This window comes from Sinocyclocheilus grahami, unplaced genomic scaffold, assembly GCF_001515645.1.
Source record: "Sinocyclocheilus grahami isolate Dianchi unplaced genomic scaffold, SAMN03320097.WGS_v1.1 scaffold313.1, whole genome shotgun sequence".
In the NCBI taxonomy this organism is placed as follows: domain Eukaryota; kingdom Metazoa; phylum Chordata; class Actinopteri; order Cypriniformes; family Cyprinidae; genus Sinocyclocheilus; species Sinocyclocheilus grahami.
Window position 1 is genome coordinate 584,096 of NW_015505492.1, and position 24,816 is coordinate 608,911.

General features: G+C 36.1%; 2 protein-coding genes across 3 annotated transcripts in view; both read left to right on the forward strand.

Moving 5' to 3' along the window:
• LOC107601836 (phosphoinositide 3-kinase adapter protein 1-like) overlaps positions 1-4,031 on the forward strand; it is a 16,179-nt gene extending 12,148 nt beyond the window's left edge. For both annotated transcript variants that reach the window (XM_016294148.1, XM_016294147.1), the window contains 2 exons: positions 1,220-1,320; positions 3,077-4,031. In XM_016294148.1, coding sequence (XP_016149634.1) covers positions 1,220-1,320; positions 3,077-3,188 — 213 coding nt within the window. In that variant the 3' untranslated portion in view covers positions 3,189-4,031. The remainder of the gene's footprint in view (positions 1-1,219; positions 1,321-3,076) is intronic.
• A 1,437-nt stretch (positions 4,032-5,468) lies between these two features.
• LOC107601782 (sorbin and SH3 domain-containing protein 1) overlaps positions 5,469-24,816 on the forward strand; it is a gene marked incomplete at its 5' end in the record, with an annotated part of 52,237 nt that continues 32,889 nt past the window's right edge. Inside the window, 9 exons of the mRNA XM_016294075.1 lie at positions 5,469-5,522; positions 17,883-17,925; positions 19,643-19,729; positions 20,214-20,330; positions 21,230-21,345; positions 23,068-23,215; positions 23,819-23,967; positions 24,081-24,141; positions 24,291-24,365. Coding sequence (XP_016149561.1) covers positions 5,469-5,522; positions 17,883-17,925; positions 19,643-19,729; positions 20,214-20,330; positions 21,230-21,345; positions 23,068-23,215; positions 23,819-23,967; positions 24,081-24,141; positions 24,291-24,365 — 850 coding nt within the window. The remainder of the gene's footprint in view (positions 5,523-17,882; positions 17,926-19,642; positions 19,730-20,213; positions 20,331-21,229; positions 21,346-23,067; positions 23,216-23,818; positions 23,968-24,080; positions 24,142-24,290; positions 24,366-24,816) is intronic.

The following is a 24,816-nucleotide window of genomic DNA, read 5'->3' on the forward strand; positions in this document are numbered from 1 at the left end:
GGAGGGTTAGAGTGAGCAGAGGCGGGGGGGCTTGAGAACGGTGCGGCCGGCGATTTCGACGAAGGAGCGTCCGGAAGGACATGTGACGACCCCGGGCTGGACTCCGCTTCGTCCACGGTGAAAGCCGATCCGGCAATCCACAGCACTAAGTTGATGTATTTCCTCAGCGACCAGCATGGATCAGCTCTAGGCATGACGAAGCGGATATCGTCCTCTTTTGGAAGACCAAACAAAGTAGTTTCGCTTTCACAACGAAACACACAGCGTCTTTACGACATGGCGGCGGAAACAACAAAACTACAGCGAGAATAAAAGTTACGCCTTCTTTCTTTGCGTGAACATTTGAGCAGCGTTATGCAAATCTTCCCACATAGCGACGTAGACATGTGGGGGCGTGTTAGAACGAGCCGTTTTAGGTAGGCGTGGCTGACTCTTAACTTTTATAAAGAATATCTCTTTGGATTTGAGACTTAAGTCTTTGCAACTTTACAGATCTTCTTTATGCACCAAGAGCTTGTAACACTCCAAAGAGAAAGGAAAAATTTAAATCGCATCATATGACCCCTTTAAAAGTTTTTTTTTCTTTTGCGCACAAAAAGTATTCTTGTAGCTTTGTAAAATGACGGTTGAACCACTGATGTCACATGGATTATTTTACCGATCTCCTTGCTATGTTTCTGGACGTTGATCGTGTAAGGACCCTTGCTGTCTATGCATGGTCAGAGAGCTCTCAGATTCCTTAAAAACTACCTTAATTTGTGTTCTGAAGATAAACGAAGGTCTTACAGGTTTGGAACGACATGAGGGTGAGTAATTGATGACAGAATTTTCATTTTTGGGTGAACTAACCCTTTAAGAAATGTTTCTTGAGCAGCAAATCAGCATATTGGAAATGATTCTGAAGGATCAAGTGACACTGAGGACTTGAATAATGATGCTGAAAATTCAGCTTTGCCATCACAGGAATTCGTTATATTTTAAAATATATTCAAACAGAAAACTGTTTTTTTTTTAATTGTAATATGTTTGATAATATTATTGTATTTTTTATCAAATAAATGCAGCCTTACTGACTTAAGTGACTGTAAACTTTTAAATTATAATACATTGCACATTAATAGATTATTGCTATACTAAAATATACTGGCACAAAGTATTTAGCTTAGGTTGTTGTATTAGAAATTCATCATATCATATGTCTTTTCTTTAATGGTTTAAGGAGCCTCCGGATATTCCACTTCCTCCGCGGCCTCTCCGGCCCGTAGTGGATACTCCACCGGTACTCCCTCCACCCAGGGTCCCACCACGGGTAATAGAGAGGTACGTGTTTTCTGTCATAGCTTTATTCTGAAGTATATTTCAAACTGTAAGTAAAAATAAATTCAACTGAGAATTATAGTCTTTAGATTTGAAGTTGTACAGAGTGAACATGTACACAGAGAGTTGTGGCTTAGACTAGTTTTATTTTCGAAAAAGTTTCACGGTAAGAATGTACCAGATGACTGGATAAAAGTTTGTAGGTGAAGCGAAGGTGCTTCGTGTATGAAACTCTACACCTCCCCATCTGACAAACCACAGCATCAATTGCTGAACTCTTTAAACCACAACGCCGGAGTTTGTGAAGGTGAACTTTCCATCAGTGACTTGATCATGTGTAGAAGCATCAACCTTTAAATCTCATAAAGATGGAGTGTGGGTTTAGAATGTGCTACATTTTCACCAGCTAATATACACAAACACAAACATCAGAGGGTTGGTGTCGTGTCAGAGAGAGGGGGTGATGAACATCCGCAGTCTGATGTGGGTGCCACATATCCACTGCTAAATCTGGCCTAGCTTATGGGAGCTATGATCAATTTAGATAAATTTTAGAAAGGTGTGCAATCTGTGTACATCCAACCCGAGTTTAGAACTATACCTTTTAAGGTGGCTATGAATGGATACATATATGCAAAGAAGACAAAACCAATCACAATTCAGTATGCAAATGTTAGGATGATGCTACATTTTGAATGCTAAACATTTTATCAGTGCAAGTCGAAGGGAGATTTTCAAACTTTAATGTTAAATTTCTTTGTAAAAACATGAACATGATAAACATACAACTAACATAAACTACTGTATAAAGATGAGCTAATAAAAAAGAAATAATATATAGAATAATATATAGAAAAATAAAATAAAATAATAGGGATGCACGATATATCGGCCACCATATCGGTATCGGCCAATAAATGCAAATTTTTGCTGGTATCGGTATCGGCCTGATAAGAAAATTTGGCCGATATCTTAAAGCCGATAAATAATGCATTATTTCCTTCAAAGACACTTCAGATGCGCGCTGTTCGTTTGCAGCCTTTTGTGCAATTGTACGTTGTAATATTGTGTTTATTTGATGTATATCTGATTTATCTCATATAAAATGCCTTTGGTTAAGTTAAAAGAGATTTTTTGTAATCAGGCTCTCAAAAAGTATATAACAATTTGGATATAGATTTATCGGCCAACATATCGGTTATCGGCTTTCAAAAATAAAGAATAATCGGTTATCGGTATCGGCCAAAATTTTCATATCGGTGCATCCCTAGAAAATAATACAATTAAATTGTGCTTTTTAAACTTTCTATTAATTCCTGAAAGAAATGTATCACAGAGCAACTGTTTTCAAAATTATAATATTAAGAAATTATTTCTGAATGTGTCTGCTGAAAATTCAGCTTTGCCACCATAGGAATAAATTACATTTACAAATATTTTCAAAAAGAAAACAGTCATTTTAAATTGTAATAATATTCAATATAACTGTTTACTGTATGTCTAATCAAATAAATACAGCCTTGGTGAGGATTATTTTTCATAAACAATAAAAAAATCTTACAGACCTCAAACTTTTAAACAATAGGATTCACTGTTTAATATTTGGGGATAAAACCCCCCCTCAAAAAACCCTGAACATATATTGAAATTTATTCATTAGGCTACATAAGTTTAACAGTTGTAACCTATTTCCCTGGTTTGTCTGGAGCTCAGTTTGTATATTATTCATTATACTCACCATGAACCTGCTGTGTCTTAGGAATCCAGAGATACTAAACGAGCGATATGTATCAACTCCATCCCGTCCTGTTCATCAGACGCCTGCACAAAGGCCCATGCTGCCTCCACCTATACCGAGACGCACATGGTGACGGCCTGCTTCAACATGGCTGGCTTTCATTCTGTTTGACTCTGCACTTTTCTTGTTGAGCCTATGAGATCTGTAGTCTCTTCAAGGTGGAAAAAAAGCTACTAGTTTTGTCCAAAACTGAAGACAGCTGCTTTGCTGCCCTGTCAGTCAATGACCTTACAGAGGTTTTGTATGAAGGTGCCTCTTAAGGAAACTGGTTTGCCATTTATATTTACCAACTGCCATCTACGTAGCACAGAGTATATTATGCAAACATCAGTTTCAGAAGTCTTGAAGCTATCTTATTTTTCATATACTGCCTGTGGTTTCAGTATCCAGTGTTCCTCAAGGGGTTTGATCTAGATTCAACTTGCAATGCAAACAATCACCTTAGTTTATAGTTATTAAATTATAAATCTTCAGCTGAAGATATGCAATATGTTGGAGGGGTCTTTTCATATGGTCACTTGTTTGCAATATAGCCATTTGGTTTGTGCTCTCTGAGTCCCATCAGTAGCAAATAGCAAACTCAATAATTTGCCTACATTTGTTGTAATCTGAACTTTTTTTCTATTTGAAATATAGATTGTGTTGGCTGGGATTGGTCGTGCGATGATGAGATATAAAGCTGAATAGTTTTATGCGTTTTAAAAGTATTTATTGATGTATTCACTTTTTATTGCTGGCTATGATATATCACCCAAAGCGAAGCAGAGAAAGAGAGTATTTAACAGCATGAAAAGTGTAAATGCACAGTGTGAAAATGGCAGATGTGTGGTTTGTGTGTGTACAGTGTTTGTTTGTGGGTGTGTTCATGTTTGTTAGATCATGAAGACAAAACTGATTAAAGTCATGATTAAATGGATGTAGTCTTTTCTTCCATATTGTCATCCTTTTTTAAAAACTTTCTAAAGTTTGCAAGGCTTTGTTTGTTTGTAAAACTGGCCTATATAGAGGCCCCCACTATATATAGTATAGTGGAGGTGTTTGACAAATGCATATGTTTACCTTATAAGAATGAATATTTAGCGTACCCAATGTACATGAAACATATTTTATCTTTTGGCTTAGAAAATATGCTCAAAATTCCATTCACAAACTTATTTAATACTCAATCCAGTAGCTCTATGTTTGCTACTTGCTTAATACATTTCACGTTAATGTTAAAAAATGATTTTCTCAGACGTTTTTATATGTGCCATTATAATTCAATGTAAATAAATACCATACATTAAAAATAAATAAATATCATTATAATTAAAAGGATTGTATTTGGACTATTTTTTCTTTTTAACTTTTACTTTGAAAAACAAAATCTAGATTTACTTTCATTTTTATTTTTTAGCTCATCTGTACAGTAGACTAGTGATTCTCAACTAGGGGTCCTGGGACCACTAGAGGGCCCCAGCAAACTTCCAAGGAGGGCGCAAGATGACTTAAATTATTTTAAATTTATGAACATTTAAATAACTTGATTATTACCCCAAAACGCTAAAAATGAATATTGCCAACATGTAAATAGCAGAATTTTTATTGTTGTATTTTTATATATACTAGGAAGTTATTAACGGAATGCAATATGTGTCATTTAAATGTATTTTCTGTTATTATCATTGCTGATCATTTAAATATACACTGAAAATGCACCTTTATTAAAATTGAAGTTTGATACGTTAATGTTAAAAAATGATTTTCTCAGACGTTTTTATATGTGCCATTATAATTCAATGTAAATAAATACCATACATTAAAAATAAATAAATATCATTATAATTAAAAGGATTGTATTTGGACTATTTTTTCTTTTTAACTTTTACTTTGAAAAACAAAATCTAGATTTGCTTTCATTTTTATTTTTTAGCTCATCTGTACAGTAGACTAGTGATTCTCAACTAGGGGTCCTGGGACCACTAGAGGGCCCCAGCAAACTTCCAAGGAGGGCGCAAGATGACTTAAATTATTTTAAACTTATGAACATTTAAATAACTTGATTATTACCCCAAAACGCTAAAAATGAATATTGCCAACATGTAAACTAGCAGAATTTTTATTGTTGTATTTTTATATATACTAGGAAGTTATTAACGGAATGCAATATGTGTCATTTAAATGTATTTTCTGTTATTATCATTGCTGATCATTTAAATATACACTGAAAATGCACCTTTATTAAAATTGAAGTTTGATAAAACGTCTGCGCCTCTACGGAACGCCCCTCTCCTCCCACTCAGTGATATTGTGATGAGAGCGTGAGAGGCTCCATGCACGGGCGAGCGCGAGCGGCGTGCGGTGACCGTCACTGTTCAGCGTGCAGCAGCGTTATCAATACGGAAACCTGGACTGCTTCCTCAGAAAGGTGGGTATTACGCAACGCCTGCTTCATTCTCAGTCATATTCCCAGTGTTTGAATACCTCAGTGATATTTCACATCAAACTAAAACAGAAAGTTTGCGTGTTTACTTCGTATGGGGCACTATTATTTGGCCCAGGGTTTATTATAATAAACCGCAGCAGCCATCCATTGCAGACAAATGTGCAGTGCAGAAGTGCGGCAGCGTGGCTAAGTGTTTCAGTTACTCAGCATTTGTGGTATTATTATATAGTGCTCATTTTATGGCTCTATTGACAGATGTAAAGGGTGAAACTGAATTGCAGTGTTTATTGAAAGCATGTGTCCGATGACGGAGATGGGATAGAGATTAGGATATTTGTATTCCGCCGGAAAAGAGATCTGTCTTCGGCTGCACTTGACATCCAAATAAGGAATAGAATAGGATTCACTCGATATGCACAGGGAGCAAGACAGTGAAACGAGACTTGAAAAAATGAAACGGGACAGTTGAAACAGATCTTAGTGATATAACTGTCTGTAGTTGTACAGCAGTGCGGTGTATGCGGCAGATGTATAGTAGATGAACTATGCAGTGGGACGGTGTTTGGTAGATTTGTAATGGTGCACAGATAAAAGCTTTTCACTCTCAGCCTGAGCTTTTTTGATGCTATAACCCACCTACATTTAAATATCTAAAATAATATTCTATTCAATTTCTAAACTCTGTAGACACAGTTAGGTACAGCTTTAACTTTTTTTTTCATCTTAAGATGGTTTGTGGAACTTGTATAGTCTACCAGCTCCAGTGATCTACCAGCTAGCTTTATCATGGTCTGCCAGATCAACCTCAGTCTCACAGGCTGGTAGTTTATCTATCATCTCTAGACCACAAATGACCTGCACAATCAAGCTATAAACCAAGTTTTTCAGAAATATATATTGTTGGTAACTTACCTTCCAGTTTGCATATAAAAAATAACAGTAAATAACAGTAAACGTATAATGAGGCTGACTTCTCTTCTTTATGCAACATTTGTTTCATTTGCGTTGTTTGTTTGTCCCACTTTTGCTGATGTATTTTACTTCTCATAATAAGAGAAAACTGTAATAAAACTGTCCACACAGGCAATACATTAACCAAAATTCTAAACCTCCTGGAAGAATTATTTTAAAAAAAGCAGTATTCCTAAATTTATAATTCTTACATTTTAAAATCAAAGGTTGTTCTTTTAAAATTAGTTAACCTGGTTAAATTACTTTATCTGAATTGAAAACCAGATGTATAAACTTATTAACATAACTTTTTTTAAACTTAATTACATACTTTTCCTGCTTTAAAATAGCAGGTTTTTCTACAATCATTAACACAGGGCAAAATGTTATAACTATAAGTAGTTCTGTTCTGTTCCTTAATAGCATAATGTAGTTGTAATGCAATTGAAGCGCACTGACAAGAGGATTGTACACTGGCAAAAAAGAAAGAACAGTTTGCACCTTAAAACTGACACCCTGTGAAAAATTTGTATCTGTGTTCACAGATGTTTCAGCTCAACACCTGTGCCAGACATACATGACGTTATCATCGTCCTCTGGCACAGGAGATATATAGTATTTCACCAAGAGGAAGTGAACAACATTAAAATCTTAAGTAGGTGAGAGACTGCAACATTTGTGAGAAGTTCCTGCCAGCGTCTTTGGAAGCCGTCTCCTTACAAAGATAATGAATAATTTGTGTTGCCTGCTTAATATTTTATAAGCTTTGTGTAGACTCATGTTACTGTCTAGTGTGGTGAACAGGCGCCCAAAAGATTGGTGGTGAAACACTGTTTAAATGACAAACTCATTCATTTAATATTGCTGATCTTATAGGATCATCAGGTTGTTACATATAGATCTATAGTATAGGCCATGAGACCTCAAGATTTTTAAGTATATTTACACCTCTGTAAGCACTGCTAAAGCCATAAAAGTTTTTACAAAGGTTTGTCAAGTTAGTAAAAGCCTTTTTTGTAGAACTGCAATTATGCCAAGACATGATTTGACTGCTAATAACATGCTATTATCCATTTCTCCTAGTGCCATTTGCTGCCACTTCTCATTTCACTGCTATTGAAACACTTGTTAACCAAAAATTAAGCCTTTAGATTTGTCATTGTATGCCCTTAGGCACGTTCTTTGTTTTGCATATCGCTCAAATTGGATAAAAACAGGCAGCTATTGGTAAGAGAGCGAGGGCAGGCGTATGACAGCAGATGGAATGAAGCACTGGTCATGGACAGAGGAAGTGCTCTGAGTGAGATTAAAATCGCAGGCTTCCCATTCATGGTGGAGTGTGGAGCTCCTGAGTCACTCACATCTATAGGATTGAGGGATTACCATATTAATAGTATCCTCTGTTTTTAACAAGAGGTTATTTGTACTTTGGCCTAATTATGAGATCATGTGTTATGTTGTCTTTATCAGTTACACAGGTGACTTTTAATGGTTCTGGAAATCTCCAGCAAATCAGTGTAGAATATTGCTGTGGTATTTTACAACTGGTAGCCATTTGCCATTACAAATACGTCCCAACATGTTCATATTCATGTCCAGTGTCCACTAATAAATTAAGCTGTTTATTTTATTTGCTTAAAAACAAAGCATCCATTCTGCATTATATAACGATTCGTCCAGCCCTCAATTTTTGATTGGATGTAAACGCAATAACCCGCTTTCTGTCGCCTTATTGAAGTGCGCATGTGTGATACGTGACAGGAACGCATCGTTAGTGCAGATTTAAGCGCACCTAGACCGAGCAAACGTCTTGCAGTAAAGAAAGAAGCAAATATATCACAAAAGCAGACTTTTTCATGACTCCGAAAATGATAAAAATGTGTTCTCATCTCGTGCAGCAGAAGTAGAAGTGGTTCAGTCACAATGCTGCGTTTATAACTGCATGAGAGGATAATATATGAGCTGTACGTTTCCTGACATGTTGCAAGCTTAATTTAACATCACAACTGGCAAATGTATGGAGTACTCGGAGTCAGATATGCAAATGATTATATTTTGACGTCACTATAGGGAAATAACCTGATTTATTAATGAAGTCATGTAAAAGCAGCTTACTTGTGTTGTCAGGGTACTGATGTATGTAAACGGGGAATTTTTTCTCACAATATTTGTGAGTTATCAGCTTACTGGTGTGCATGTAAACGTGCTCAATATCATGCTATTGGTCTGAATGTCTGCATGTTTTGGTTACCTGCATCCTCAGACAATGATTGAGGCGCCCTTGACAGATCATACCCCACATCCACTCCCATCCAAACCATTTCAATGTTACACCATGTTGCTTGGCAACCTTCATCTAACCCCATACTTTCCTTCCACCCAATTGACTGCAGTGTGGCTTTGAGTGGCACTTAAAGTGTGCACGAGTCTGTATGCTTTGTTAGCGCTACAAATTTCAAGGTCTGTGTGCACAAAGCAACACGCAAATGCAAACAAGAAGTTGAACAGATCGTCTCTGCTTCAGATTGTGTTGTGCCGACAGATTTTTCTTTTCACCTCTTGCTGCTTTGACAGATTGTGGACCAGCTGGCTTGAGGTCAGTGTTGAGATGATGTTTGCCTGATGAGAGTTCATAGTTTGAGTGCAGATCATATTTAGATAGAACGTAACAATGATATGTCAGGGCTTATACGTTATGCATTTAATTTATTTGCCATGTAACACATAGCTGGGACACTCAGTGTGATGAATCTTCAGATAATGTGTTAATATAGTGTTTTTCAGATAGCTGTGAACTATTCATCCTTTCAAGATAGTGTGAAGTCCAAGTGTGTGCGTGTGTGTGTGTGAATGTCTATGGCTTGGCTTGGCTTGCTTTATAAAGGCTGTGCCTGGTGGTGTTGCTCAACACTGAGATTTGGGGTCCTCCATCATTAGGGAAGCACTTGAAATGTCTGGATTATCATAGAGCCGTTTTTAGGTGTGGTTAAATAGTCTACATCCCCTGACAAAATTATCAGGCACCAGTCACATAACTGAGAGGTCTGAAACAGTTGTCTCTGTCTGCATTGCAAGCCTACAATCTCTGTTGGTTAGAATAATATTGATGAATTGCTGGCTGGTGAGAATTCCAGTGCTAAATAGATTTATTGCAAGAAAGAATCCGTAGAAAAACAGATAATGTCTGGTCAGAAAATGACCAATACCTTTTTCATTAAGTTTACAGATATTCCCTTCAACCATAAAACATAACACAATGCAGTGTGATTCAAAATATAGTTAAAACACCTGTGAAAAATCAAAACAGAAAATTCCTTCATAATAACACGGCACTTTGGGGACGTATTTTGGACAGATTTTTCTTACTTTGTTTTTGCATTGTACACTGTTATACACTGTGGGCATAACACAGAGCAACTAAAAGCCTACATGTTAATAGTAATAACTAATAATAGTTATGGTTAGTATGTATAAATTTAAGGCCAATGGTGTGGCTTTTTTGTGCTATCAATTAATTAATTAATTCCAAAAATATATATACATTACATATATACAATAACTTACACATGTTCTATGATTATTGTGTTTTTAAATTCTGAATTGGTGTATAAAATCACAAATGTCAGGGTGACACAACTGTATAAATGAAAATGATTTTTTTCAAAAGAAAACCTTAAGTAAATTCTTATGGTAACATTTTACAATGAGGTTCCATTTGTTAATATTAGTGTACTACATTAGTACTAACAACGAAAAATGCTTCTAAAGCATTTATTAATCTTAGTAAATGTTAATTTCAACATTTACTAATGCATTATTAAACTCAAAAGTTGTATCTGTTAATATTATTTAATGGACCTGAGCTAACATGAATTAACATTGAACAGTTGCATTGTTAGTTAATGTTAGTTAATGTGTTAATCAACATCAACATTAATCAACATCAAAACTAATGGAACCTTACTGTAAAATGTTAGCATTCTTATAATCTTTTATTATTCCTTTTTTTTTGGAACTTGGAACATTATTATTATTTTTTGCTCTTATATGTCATCAACCCTTATGTGTCACATCCTGAGCTGTTCACTAAGGTGCCAAAATTCAGTATCCCAGATCTCAGTCTGGTCCATTTTTATTTTTATTACCTACAAAATAAATCCCTGCATGCCTTATGAGCTTTGTCAGTCATTCGATATCAAAAGCCGCCCCGTTACGCACTGCTTTGTATCCCAAGTGTGAAACTCATTATCATTGCCCCATCTGTCCTTCTAGAACATCCATGCTGTGCACAAAGGCTTTTTTTCTGGCTTGGGCTGCGGCTGATGCTGTGCCGCCCCTCCCTCTGTGGCTGCCTGTTGTACTGGTCAGCAAATGCCGAGGCCTGCGAGGGCCAGACCCGGAGACTTTGACTCATCTATACACAGCTGTGCACTAGAACATCTTCCAGACATAATGGGCTTCTGTATTCCATGATGCAATATCAGTTGTTATTTTAAATGTCACTCTGTATCAGATGGCATGAACGCTGACTGTTTTACTGGTGAAGGTGTGCTATAAGTGTTTGGTAGTGGTACGGAAATGCTTATTAGTAATCAAGCCAGGTGATTGTGAGCGGAAAATATAATAGTTGTTAATTTTAGTAATTGGTAGTCTTTGCTAAGGAACAGTTTGTTAATCATGGAAAATGTAAACTATTAGTATTGTAGCATCACACTGCTTTATTATTACTCTTACATATATAACATTAGCATTATAATGGTTATTGTGATGTTATAGTCATAGAATATATAGTAAATGATTACTTTATATATTATGTTATTAGTTTTCAGTTTGCCATCTTAAAGGTATAGTTTACCCAAAAATGAAAGTGTCATCATTTACTCATCCTTTAATTGTTCCAAAACTGTATGAGTGTCTTTCTTCTGTTGAACATAAAATAATTTGGATATAATATAATTTGGCAGAATGTGGGTAACCAAACAGTTGCTGCTCCCCCCTCATTGACTTCCATAATATGGAAAAAAAAACTAAGTCAGTGGGGACCAGAAACTGTTTGGTTATCAACATTCTTCAAAATATCTTTTGTGTGTGTGTGTGTGTGTTTGTGTTCAGCAGAAGAAAGAAATCTACTGTTTCTACTGAAAGAAATCTGAATGAAAACTACAGTTTGCATGACTTTTTTAAAATTAGTTTTAAATGAGTTTCATTATTTTTTAACTAATTTATAATTGAATTATTTAAAATGTGATACTTTCAATTAATTGTCCTGATAAAAGCTTAAATGGTCTAGATCCCATGACACAATCCAATTTCATTGTAACAGTTCTAAGAATATAAAACTTACCATTCAAAAGTTTGAGGTTGGTAAACTTTTAATGTTTTTAAAGTATTTGATGCGGACCAAAGCTGCATTTATTTGATAAAAACTATAGTAACAGTAATATTGCAATTTAAAATGTCTTATTAACTGTTGTGCTGCTTATTTTTTAATACATGAGTTTCACAATTTGAGTTGAATTACTGAACTTTTCCACGACATTCTAATTTATTGAGATGCACCTGTATTTAATTTGAAATATTACATATGACCAAGATTAAAGATAAACTAAAAATAATTGTAAAGTTCCTCTTGTTTACACTGTTTTAAATAATTTAATGTTATGCATTTCTTTTCTTTTAATGAATTTAGATGTCATGGAGAGTAAAGTGCTTGTTGTTCTAAACTATTGACCACATCACATGAAAACCATCACACACACACACACACACACACACACACACACACATAATAATAAAAAAAATAAATTTGAATGACTCATTACACACAAACACTTAATAATCAACGAACTAATCGTGTTAATATAGGAATTAACTATATTAAGAAATAGCAAGTTACTAATAATAGGACCAGAATAAATGTAAATAAAACTGGCAAACAGTTAAACAAGGAAACTATACTGTAATTATTCATATCCCTGTGCATGCTGGGAAAAGGACAAATAAACTGCAAAACTATTTTTTTCTGTGCAGGTCTATTTGAAATGCATTAATTGAACTCAACAACTATGCTTGGTGGGTCAACTTCAAAAATCGGAGTTTTTTTGTAATAGAAAAACTGCTTTGATATGCATTATTTGTGTTCCTGAAAGCCCATAGGAGTTCAGAATAGTAAGTAAAGCAAAATAAGCTCACAAATCTTTGTCTATTAGCATTAATCATCAGCATTAATATTATCTACACCTGTATTTGTTTTGTTGGAGATATTAGCTCCCTTTTCAGTTGTTCATCACCTTTTCTATTATTTCGTAATATAGCTGAGAGGTTTCTCTGACAGTAATGTCATGCTCTGGGAAAAAGACACGTGTAGATGAATGGTGGCTGAGGCAAATACCACAGTTGAATACATTTCCTTTTATGATGCCATTGTTTAAATGTGTTGAGAGTATGACAGTCTAGGCCTCCGTCCAGTGTGTCTGCTGAAGATGTTTACGGTACTGATGGGCTATTCTCAATTAAACACCCACGGTTGTTCTTCTACAGCGCTACTCTCGAGCCATGTTTGGAGCTGTTTGCTGTGATCCTGGTGAGCTTTACTCTCTCTCTGTCCCCCTCTGCCATTTGTTGACAAAGCAGAAGTCAAACTGTGTTATGTAAGAGCCCCCCTCCCCTCCGGCCCCCTCGCTCCGGCTACAGCAGGCCCCTTGTAGATCTCCTTTGTGTATTAAAGCTGGACACTTTAAAAGCTGTCATGGAAATAAAATGAGGCAATCCCCAGAGATTCTTGGGTGGAATATCACGGTTCTTTTTCTTGTGTCACCCCCTTTATTATTTTAAGAGGACTGGCATAAAACACAAAACAGTGCGGGATGTACATGATGACCTTCAGCTGTGCTTTAGAATCTAATGCTGTGACTTATTCATTTTCTGGATATTGTGATGGTTGGAGAGTTCTCACAGATTTTATTTGAAAAGTATTTTATTTAGCCAATAGTTCTGCCATCAAAATCCGGAATATCTGGCTGGATTTCACAGGGTTTTGCCAAGTTCTTAAAAGGCTTTCAGCAGAATTATTGATATGTGGAAAATTTTAGAAGTTCACAAGACCGAGGTGTTGCTCACAGAAATAAACTAGTAGAAGGGAGGGAATTTAGCAAAGAATGCTCACCAAAGGGACCCTTTATTTTTTTCTACACTGAAAATAATAACCCAAACATGTACTTTATGTTATAATGTCTGAATTAGTTGTTTTTATTAGTCAAAAATGCATTTAAATTTTTTTTGTTATGTTAGCAAGCAATGTTAAATAATGTGTGTGTATGTGTATATACAGTATATATACAGTGTGTGTGTATATAAATATATAATTTAACATCAACCTAAATCAAGCAAAACAAACTTCAAATAGTTACCACTTTACAGTGTGTTATAAATAATATTCTGAATTAAAAACAGACTGTGGCTGAAAATTGGGGTGAGTAGAGCTAGTATGCTGCATGATAATTGCAATTTAGGAGAAAAGCTAATAAATGCGTGTTAGCAGGATGAGGTATTTTATTTAATCATTATTTCATCTGTGGTTGCCAGATGATAAGATGGAACATAAAATGTAAACACTAATGTACATAACTGATAACAAAAAGTCAATTTATGGCTTTTCAGTGTAAATTATAAAGTTACTTTATAAAGTGTTCCGTTAAGTGTCTGATCTATTACAGTTTTTTTACCGAAGGAAACTGTTAACTAGAGCCCGACCGATATGGATTTTTTTGGGACCGATACTGATATTAAGGAGTAAAAAAATATATCGATATATCGGCCGATATTCTTTGTGTATATTATAGTACTGTACCAGTCAAAAGTTTGGACACTTTCCCATTCGTGTGTCCAAACATTTGACTGGTACTATATATAGTATTCAGTATATACATAAACAGAATATATAGTATATACATAAACACATTTTTTGCAATGATCACTCAAATATTGTGATCAAACACTTATAATGATGTGACAAAGATATGTAATGGAGGCAGGGCATTTAACAATTTAACAATAAACTTTATTACCGAAATGAGTGATATCAGTGCACTGAACAGTAAAGTTGAAGTTTATTCAACTTTATTTCAATTCAGTTCCATTCAACTTTATTCCGTTGAAGTTTATTTCACTTCGGAACATTCATTCACGGATTTGCGCTACTGTCTTCACACACAGACGAAACTTACTAGAGAAGTGTGAAGTGTGATATAATATACCTCTGTAAATAAATACAATTTAAATTCACGTCTCGCGCACTTTAATGCCATTTGAATGTAACGTGTACGTTCCCTTGGAACTGGAATCATGGCAGAATATCTTGTGAAGTCCACTTCGCAGGGCACTTACGGTCGAATAAGACAACGCTTGAATGCTGATGCCTGAACAACTTCCTTACTGAAGTGAAAGTGTTGGCTGGTGTCACTATCTCGTGAACCCGGCGGCGGATCTCCACCAAATTCGGGGGATCCCTTCAGCTCGAGGAGCCTTCAGCCGATATATCGGCAACAGGCTCATATCGGCCGATAAAATCGGCAAAATGATATATCGGTTGGGCTCTACTGTTAACCAAATTAACAAGTTTTTACCATAACATTTTAAAAATCTTTTACTGTTTAAAGTGATTTATATCTTGATATATATCTTTACAGTCACTGAGTTTCATTTTTGTAAAAAAAAAGTTTGTCTTTATAAATAAAACATTAATGTTTTGTATTGGACTTTCAGTGAGCTAAAACGTTCAGAAATGTAAGACACTCCGTGGAGATTTTGATTTATTGAGCTACTAAGTGCCCCAGCAGGACTCCCCTTTTCTCACCAATAGCTACATGAGCCAAAACTGTGGACCTGAGAGTTACAGCTTGGCCTTGAGTGAGATTTGAGCCAGTGTTTTGGTTCTGAAACAAAGACTTGGACCCATGTCTGACATGAGCCTTTCCACAGTTGCTCTGTTTTACAGCTTTGCCCCGAGAAGGCCAGCTGGACTGAGTGCAGCAGTTACCAGGCACAATGCAACATGTTTCCAGCAATTTGTCTGTTCACACAATTTGTCTGTTTGAACACAAAGCTGTTGCATGACATTACAAAAAAATACAGCCGATTAAAGATATTTGATATAATGTACAGTTATGGAGAGCATGATCTTGGACTAATGATAAATGATGAAAAAATAATAAGATTGAGGTTTTTATTGTTTTATTGTTTATTGTTTTATTATTTTTGTTGTTGTGTCATTCTTGGTTAGCACACTTTTTTAAAGATTAATTTCCTAGGATATTTCTAGCATGGCTTTTAAATCTATCTAAATTACTATACTGGATCTATTTTTTTTTAGCGTACTGGATGGAGACTGTAATCATCATAAGTGTTTTTAATACACTAGAGTGGCCTAAACTGTTAGTGTTCATGCCTTTGACCTTGATATGACCACCCAGGTCACTGTTTACTGTGAGAAAGTTGTGTCTAGTCCAACTTGGCCCATGCCCTATTCTGATACCCTTCAAATCAAACAGTCAACAGTCCGTACTTTATCATATTAGTATGACAAACGTCCAGATTTATAACATATTTGGTCTATTATCTTACAGTTATCTTAATATAGTTCATAGCCTCATGAGGTGCTTGACATACCAGACAGGGATGGAGAGGTGGATGGAAAGCAGGATGCTGTAATTCGTTCATCATATGCTAAGTAGGTGCCACATTCCCAGGTGGCAGGTGCTGACAGGAACATCTTGGTAGTTGAAAGAGGCAAAGCATTGTTAAGGTTCAGTTCTTTGAAGAGAATAGAACATGATAGTCTGGATTTGTATGATAGGCCCCAACAAAGGACATTTAAAAGGGCACCCTCAATGTTTGGGTGTTTGTTAGGTCTTTAAACCAAGTTAAGCTCAGCTGAAGTTCTCTGAAGGTGAAGGTCCTTACAGGTAAGCCGTGTCGGTATGATATTAACAAGATTAATATGTAGAAATAAATCAGTTTCAGATATGATTATTGACTGTTATGGCTTTGGATTTAGTAAAACACCTCAAAGCTTAAGTTAAATCAGGATTATTAGCATATTTTCTACAAAGGCAGCATGTGGAGCAATTCAGAGTATTACGGATCCTCAAACCGTGTGACTTGTCTTGACTGATGGATTGATGCATGCAGCTGTTTTTGCTGGACCTGCTTTTAAATTTACTATGGAAAGTGATTCCCACTTATCCAATTCAGTATGCTATATAAACGTTTAAAATAAACATCATATTTGTGTATTATTGAATTACAAAATTGCTGTTACGCAACTATTCAACAACTCCAAATTTAGGACGATATCCATTTTCAAGTGGGTAAATCCAGTGCTAACAGTCTTTTCTGTAAACATCTGGGAGAGTCTTCTATCTAGGCTATATTTTTTATATAGGCCTACCATGTAATTTAATGAAGATATAGGCTCCATTAAATTATCTAAGTTTAATTATTTGGCTAATTAACTGGTTCTGATTTCCTATAGACAGCAACTGTAGGCTATAATCAGTCAATGAGACCGAGCACCTCGCATAGAGACAGATGGTTAATGTTTACATTGGGATTCATTAGAAATTTTACAGGAATATGTGCAATTATCCAGGACTTCTGTAATATTTTGTATGTATAAAGAAAGCTCTCGTTTGGCAAACAGTAATAAGTAACTAAAATACTAATCATTATCTGATTTGGCAGACACTTTCATCCAAAGTGGCTTACTCATTTGCTACAGGGCAGAAACAGAGGGATAGAGTGCTAGAGGGATATCCATTGGCAGCTACTGAAACATATACATTTTCACTGACCCATATTTTCTTACTCAGCCAATGTTCTGTAACGGGTCACTTTGTATCTTGTTTCAGTGTGAACCACAGCCATAGGTGTGACACATCAGTTAGTCGGTCTCCTCATGCATCAGCACCCTCACACTTACCATGTTAGTAGGATTGTTTGTAACATTATAACAAATTTCACATTCCAGCCAATCAGGTTGTTTTTAAATATTTATATTCAGAGTCAAGCTAGCAGGGCAGGTTTTTTATTTTTTAATTGTCATACTTTTTGCTAGGGCTGTGCAGTAGGACAATATATATCATGATAACATTTCTAAAATTGTGAAATAAGTTGTTGGTCATATCGCCCACTCCCATTTTTTGCACTAGCATTTTTTTGCAGTTGTAAACATGCTAAGGAACATATCATGGAGGTGTTGTTGTTGACTTGCTGAAATCTTGATTTTCAGCCACTCAATATTCTTTGTTCTCTTTCCTAATGACATGCTGAGCAACATTGTTCCCTGTCTCAGCATCTCCCTTCATCTCTCCTTTCGCTCATTTTCATTTGCAGGGCTCTCCAGCAGAGGGCACAGGGAAATTTGATGCAGCCCCTGGTAAGTGTGCCACACTTTCAGTATCTCCGTCCAGTTTCTTGACGTTATGCAGGCCTGGCTGGCCTTTATTTACAGTTATATGGGCATGAATGAAATATGCAAAACAAAACAATTGCAACACAGATAAAAAAAACAACATAAATAATATTAAAACAGCAAAAGGCAATTTAAACACCTGTTTTCTCTGCATGCAAGTTTTAAATCTGTGCATATAGTCTCATACAGTACACTATATGATATTGTTTAAGCCTGTTTTAAAACACTAATACATAAAAGACAGTAACAAGGAATGAATAATAGCTGTCTAATGTCTTGATGCAGGAGGCTCATGAGTAAGCAATCACACACAGACTCTCTCTGTCTTTCTCTCTGGCTTGAGTCATTGTTGAATCAGTATTCTCACTGCCAGGCCCCCTATTTCCTTCCGTTCATCCATCTTTTCTTGATATTTGTGCCAGCCTTCGGAGAACACTGTGATTACAATCGTCCTAGGACTTAAAGGGGTCCTATTATGCTCTTTTACAAAGTCTTGATTTTGTTTTGGGGGTGTACTAGAACATGCTCTCATGCGTGGTGGTTCGAAAAATACCTTTCTCCCCAGCCTGGCACAAACAGCTCGATTAGTTCTGGCTTTGATGAAGGTCTGCCTTCCGAAAAACAAAATGTGTTGTGATTGGTTAGCTGTCCCAGTGCGTTGTGATTGATGAACAGCTTAGACGGTGTTTCATTACTGCCACGCCCCTTGCTCCGTCTTTCAACAAAAACTTTTTGGCGAATCCGGCACTGTACTCCCTCATGTTGTGAAAGCTGTCCTCAGTAAAATACACCACACACAATAGCAAATTGGGGTTATAATGCTCAGGAACAGAGTTAAAAAATAAATTGCAACCACTGTTTCCTGACATCATCCGCTTTTTCACGGAGGTGAAAAAAACAGCGTTTCAGGCGGTCGCACATCGGACGAGAAGCGCAGCGTCGCGTTGCGTTGCGCCACGTCTTTAAAATTCTAATACATTATTTTCTATGAGTGTAGGCACACTGGCGGCGCCGTTCGGCGTCTGTCCGCGGTGCCCAGCTACGTCGTGTTATACTTGTAAGAATTGTTCTAGACATGCCGAAAATTTGACGCTACAGCACTGCAGCTCTTCTTCTTGGTTTTCTCTGATGCACTAACTCTGCAGCAGCACTTCTTCTTCATCGTCTCGTCTGATGCACTCACTCAACCAAGCGTTCTAACCACGACCTCGCCCCTCCCCACCCCCCAACCATTCGAATTTCTGTAGGCGGGAATTATATGTAATGCTACTCTAATGAACGCTGTAGTCCAAACGAGCCGTTCCTTGTAGTTCTTTAAAAGGGATAAAAAAACCCCAAAATATCTCCCTTTAAAGTGGACTTTGAGATTTGTAACTTTCTAGATCTTTTTTTATGCCCAAACATACACACTACACTCTGACTAAAATTAAAAAAGTGAAAAAGCATAATAGGACCCCTTTAAAAAGCCCTGGGGTCTCTATATGAGCATTATTAGAGCTGTTGCTCTCAATAAAGTCTAACAAATAACTTAGTAAAAACTAATGCAGTGCTTCTCAATGGGTGGGTCATGACCCAAAATGTCACAGAAGAGGTTGAAAAATGATAAATGCAATTATAATAGCTCTCTTTAGTTTCTTTTGCTGTTCTCCACATCTCACGTATGGTTGTATGTGTTTTGCAGCATGTCCACCCTGTCGGCGCACTGTATCTGCTGTGCGAGTAACTCCTTTGAGGACCATGAAGAGTTCCCCTGATCTCATGCCTACTGGTAAGAGCAGCATTTGTAGGATTTGGGGGACTAACATAATATCAAATGTGACCCTGGACCACAAAACCAGTCATAAGGGAGAATTTTTTGAAATCTGAAATCTGAAAGCTGAGTAAATAAGTTTTCCATTGATGTATGATTTGCTAGGATAGGACAATATCTGGCTGAGATAAACTATTCAACAACAACAACAACAACAACAAATCAAAACATTGAGAAAATTGCCTTTAAAGGTGTCCAAATGAAGGTCTTAGCAATGCATGTAACTAATCAAAAATAAAGTTTTGATATATTTATGGTAGGAAAATTACTAAATATCTTCATGGAGATAATTTTGACCCCATGTATATTGTTGGCTATTGCTATAAATATACCCGTGCTACTTATGACTGATTTTGTGGTCCAGGGAAACAAATGAGTAATATGAAACTTTATTTAGTGCTTTGAAAAGATAAAATCAGTTTCTTTGCTTATGTTTTTGTAGTGCTGGACCCTACCCGTGTTTGCAAGGGCAAGGGTGCTGTTACTTTGAGGGCCACACTAGTGCACATCAATGATGAGGACGGCACAAGCCAAGAGCTATCCAAGAACGCTGCCAAAAGTGAGTTGGAAAGGCAGGATTTGTCGATAGGAGAGTGCTCTGAATATATTGCACAAAGCAGGACAGTGCCAGACTAATTGTTGTGTGCTGTCATAATGTTACTTAGGATATGATTGTAGCTGCAGATAATGTGCACTAAAAAGTGCTTTTATTTTTTTCTGTACCCCCAGTAACTGGAAAGATCTCTGTTTACAGGAATGGTGCTTTCTTAAGTTTCCTCTTTTCCTATTAATGAAAAAAAAAGTTCATGTTATGTTATTTTGACAGTCAATGGGCATGGTGTGGTTAGTTGCTAAATTGCACAGTAAATTATAGAGACAAATTAGTATTTTTTTGTGGAACATATACAGCATTGTCTGACAGTCAACATCATTGCTCAAATAACTTTCAGTGAATGTTCATATTTGCAGGGGATAATCAAAGACGTCTTTTGTTCACACCCACTTTGAGCTGTGGAAATGGAAACCTTCAGCGTGAATGTTTTCAGCATCTCCATGTTGGGACTATCCTGGCTAACTGCCAGCACTTGGGAGAGATGTCTTAATTGTTGTTGTGCCTGAATAAAAAGGCCATTGGAACAAACACTTCTTACAGTGGGTTCAATGGTCCCCTTGTTCTTCTGACAAAGTTCAGAGAATCGTTTTTTCCAGTCATAAATTAGCATCTCAGTGGATGAAGTCTTTCTGTGGGGTTCAGTTCTGACAGATTCTGGCTGGTGATTCGTTTAATGGAGGATTAAGGAATTTGTTGTGGCATAAATTGTGGTTAGTTCTGGAAACAAACAGGCTTGCTGCCAAGTGGAGGCAGCTTTATTTCACGTTTATGCCTTTTTAGGGTTTAAAAGTGCCTTGGAGATTGGCTGATCCTTTGAGAATCCAAACTGTTTGGATTTGTTACAGGTGAATGGCATGGTGCGGTCAATGGAGATGCCACAGAAACAAGTCTGGCTGAGAGAAGTGTAAACAATACCGGAGCTGATTTAAATTCAACTCAAGTCAATGAGACACCAACAAAGGTGAGTCACCATGTCTGAACTTCGTTCCTTTTTAGCAATGCTTTGCTTTCTTGCAAAAATGCCATTTAGAGATTGATATCAGTGCTAATTAAACAGCTCGATCCCAAGATCTCTGGAGACATTGAGGAACAACACTGAGGAACTCCTCAATCTTAAAATCATTTAAATGAGTGCAGTGAATGAATGTTGCCAATATTTTACAAGCAAGATGACATTTCTTTTTTTTAAAATTTGCATTATCAGCTATAATGGTATAGATCCAAGGTGATCAATTATGTATCCCTAAAGGTACTCTAGGGAATTAGTGGAGAAGTTACTTGAAAAATTAATGTAATTTCTGACTATTAACTAACTTTTAACTAGTGATTTGTTAAGTAAGTTTTGTTATTGTTACCTAAAACTATTACTGTTAAAATAATAACATTTTTATTAGAGAAAAACTGAAATAACATAAAAATATTACATTAAAAACCTAAAAATGCAACTAACTGAAAAAGTTAAGTTGAATAAGTTGAAGTACTAAAATTACTAAAACTTAAAAATAAATTAAAGCTGAGTAGAACACTAACAAAAACACATAACAAAATGACTAAAACTTAAAGGGATAGTTCATATTCAGAGTTACGTCTTCCGCCATTTTAGAGTATCACAACACATAGGCACACTTTCCCCTAAGCATAAACAACGTTGATTATGCAGATTACATTCATGCACACACTTTCTCCTCCGAAAGTAAATGGCGCTGATTACGTCAATTACGCTCTTGGGTGCTTTCCAATATGGCGGAAGACGTAACTCAGGGGAAAAGAATTGTTAAATAAATTGTTATTTTTTGTTTTCTTTGCGCTCAAAAAGTATTATCGTAGCTTCGCAAAACTGAAGTTGAACCACTGATGTCACATGGATTGTTTTACCGATGTCCTTACTATGTTTCTGGACCTGGGAACATTACAGTTGCGTTGCTGTCTATGCAGGGTCTGAGAGCTCTCACATATTGTATCAAAAATATCTTAATTTGTGTTCCGAAGATGAACGAAGGTCTTATGGGTTTGAAACATGAGGGTGAGTAATTAATGATAGAATTTTCATTTTGGAGTGAACTAACCCTTTAAATTAAAATTAAAGGGATGGTTCACCCAAAACTGAAAATTTCATCATTTATGCACCCTCGTGTTGTTCCAAAACTGTATGAATTTCTTTCTTCTGTTGAACATAAAATAAATTATTTTGAAGAATGCTGGTAACCAAACAGTTGCTGGTAGCCATTGACTTGCATAGTATTTTTCCCATGCTATGGGAGTCAATGGCTACCACCAACTGATCTCTTTAAAATGAAAACTGACCATGTAAAATATTTTAATTTTAGTAATTTTGTGTAAATTATATAAATGAGTAGCCTACTATAATATTATAAAAATAAAACTGGCTAAGCATTATATAAATCTTTTTAAAAAAGTTATTATAAAGCTGAATACTCCTGGTGTTGATGACCTCCTCAAGACAGAAGACAAATAATTCGAAGTAACCAAATACTTTAAGTGCAATTCTATGGTATTTGTCATTGTCTTTATCAGCATTGCAGAGGAATCTTTGCAACAATTGTTTGCTTGAGAGGGAAGTGTAGTGAAGCAAATTTCCCCCATAAGGAATTCTGGGAAATTCAAAATTGTCTGTATTTCACAACCACTAGAGTGTGTGTCTGTTTTTGTGTGTTCTCCTCAGGTGGACTCACCTGTAAGTGAGAGTCAGTCTCAGCTCACGTCCTGCCTTGATCAGCCGAGTGCTATTACCTCATCAGCCAAAGTGTCCTCTTCATATCCCCCCACCAGCAGCGTCAACCCAACAATCGTCTTGCTGCAGCACAGCAGAGGTAAATACCAGCCTCTCGATACTTCAGGATGGACCAAAAGTAAAAGTATCATGTGTATTAAATAGCTAAATGCTTTCACGATGTAGAAAGAGAAACGAGAATGTTCTGTCCCTTGTGATTAGTTTATCTCAAAGTTATGTTTGAGGTAAAATTAACATAAGACGTCTGCGTGACTGAATGGCATCTCTGTAGTTATTATTAAGGTGGTAGTGTCTGTTGTATGGTTACGGGAGTGGAGATTAAACATTTTATATAAAATGTAAAAAATTTAACTTTTAGTTACAGTATTCAGCAACTGTTAAAATGAATGAGGAATAGCATTGTGAGAATAACAGAAAATTGTTTGATTCCAACAGAATTAAATTACAAAGTACATCTGTCAAATATATATATATATATATACAGTAGATATATAAATGACCTTCTTAGAAAAAACAATTCCCGTTCGAATAGAGCTGTAGCAATTATTTATTCATTTAAATATTAAATCATTCAGTGATGCTTTTAAAGATTTTGTCCTAGATAAGTGTCAGCTGAAATAACCAGACCTGTGTGTATTTTATCTTGTGTTCTGGATGCTTATGATCCGAGTTTGTGCTTCAGAAGCTGTGGCCGAGCAGGGCAGTGGCCCTAATCGGAGCCCTGCAGTCAGCCAGAATAAATATTCCTCTGAGACTCCAGCAGACATGGAAGGAAAGAGAATGAGACTGTCTGAACATTCAGCTATCCCAGCACCCAGAGTCCCAGTACGGGTAAGAAACAGCCACTTCTAGTTCTCAAGATATACCTGTGCAGACTTTGACTACATAACTATATCCAAAATCTTCTATAAATAAAACACCATCTGTACAATTTTGTTTTCTAGAACACAGAGCTGTCAAAGGACTGGTACAGAAACATGTTCAAGCAGATTCACAAAGTCCCAGGTAAAGATGCTCCTTGGGAATCACATAAAATCAACACTTTTATTTCATCTTTTTGTGTGTCCAAATCTGAAGGTCACATTTCAGTCATGTATCTATGTGTGTAGTCATCTTTGTCAGCATGTGTTTTGTCTTTCACTCACCTTACTCAGAGCCTATCGAAGAAAATCCATATCGTCCCACCTACATATTTCCAGAGAGCAATGACAGGCCACTGAAAACCAGAGGTACCTTAGTAATAGTTATAATCTGATATTTCTTAACATTTCTCCATGTCACTCTTTTCTGTCTGTCATTTAGCATCACATTTATCTCTATGTATGTGTTGGGTAATTTTATATACAGTTAATGGAATCCAAAATAGAAAGGATATACACTGCTGTTCAAAAGTTTGGAGTCAGTAAGATTTTGTAAGATTTTGAAAGGCTGCATTTATTTGATCAAAAAACACAGTAAAAATAGTAATACTGTGAAATATTATTACATTAACTGTTTTCTATTTGAATATATTTTGAAATGTAATTTATTTCTGTGATTTCTGTTAAATAATTGAAATTTGAAACAATTGAATTTTTTTGTAACTTTATAAATGTCTTCAATATCAATTTTGATAAATTTTGTGTATTCTTTCTGAATAAAAGTATTAAGTATTATAATTAGGGTGCGAATTACGGGGGT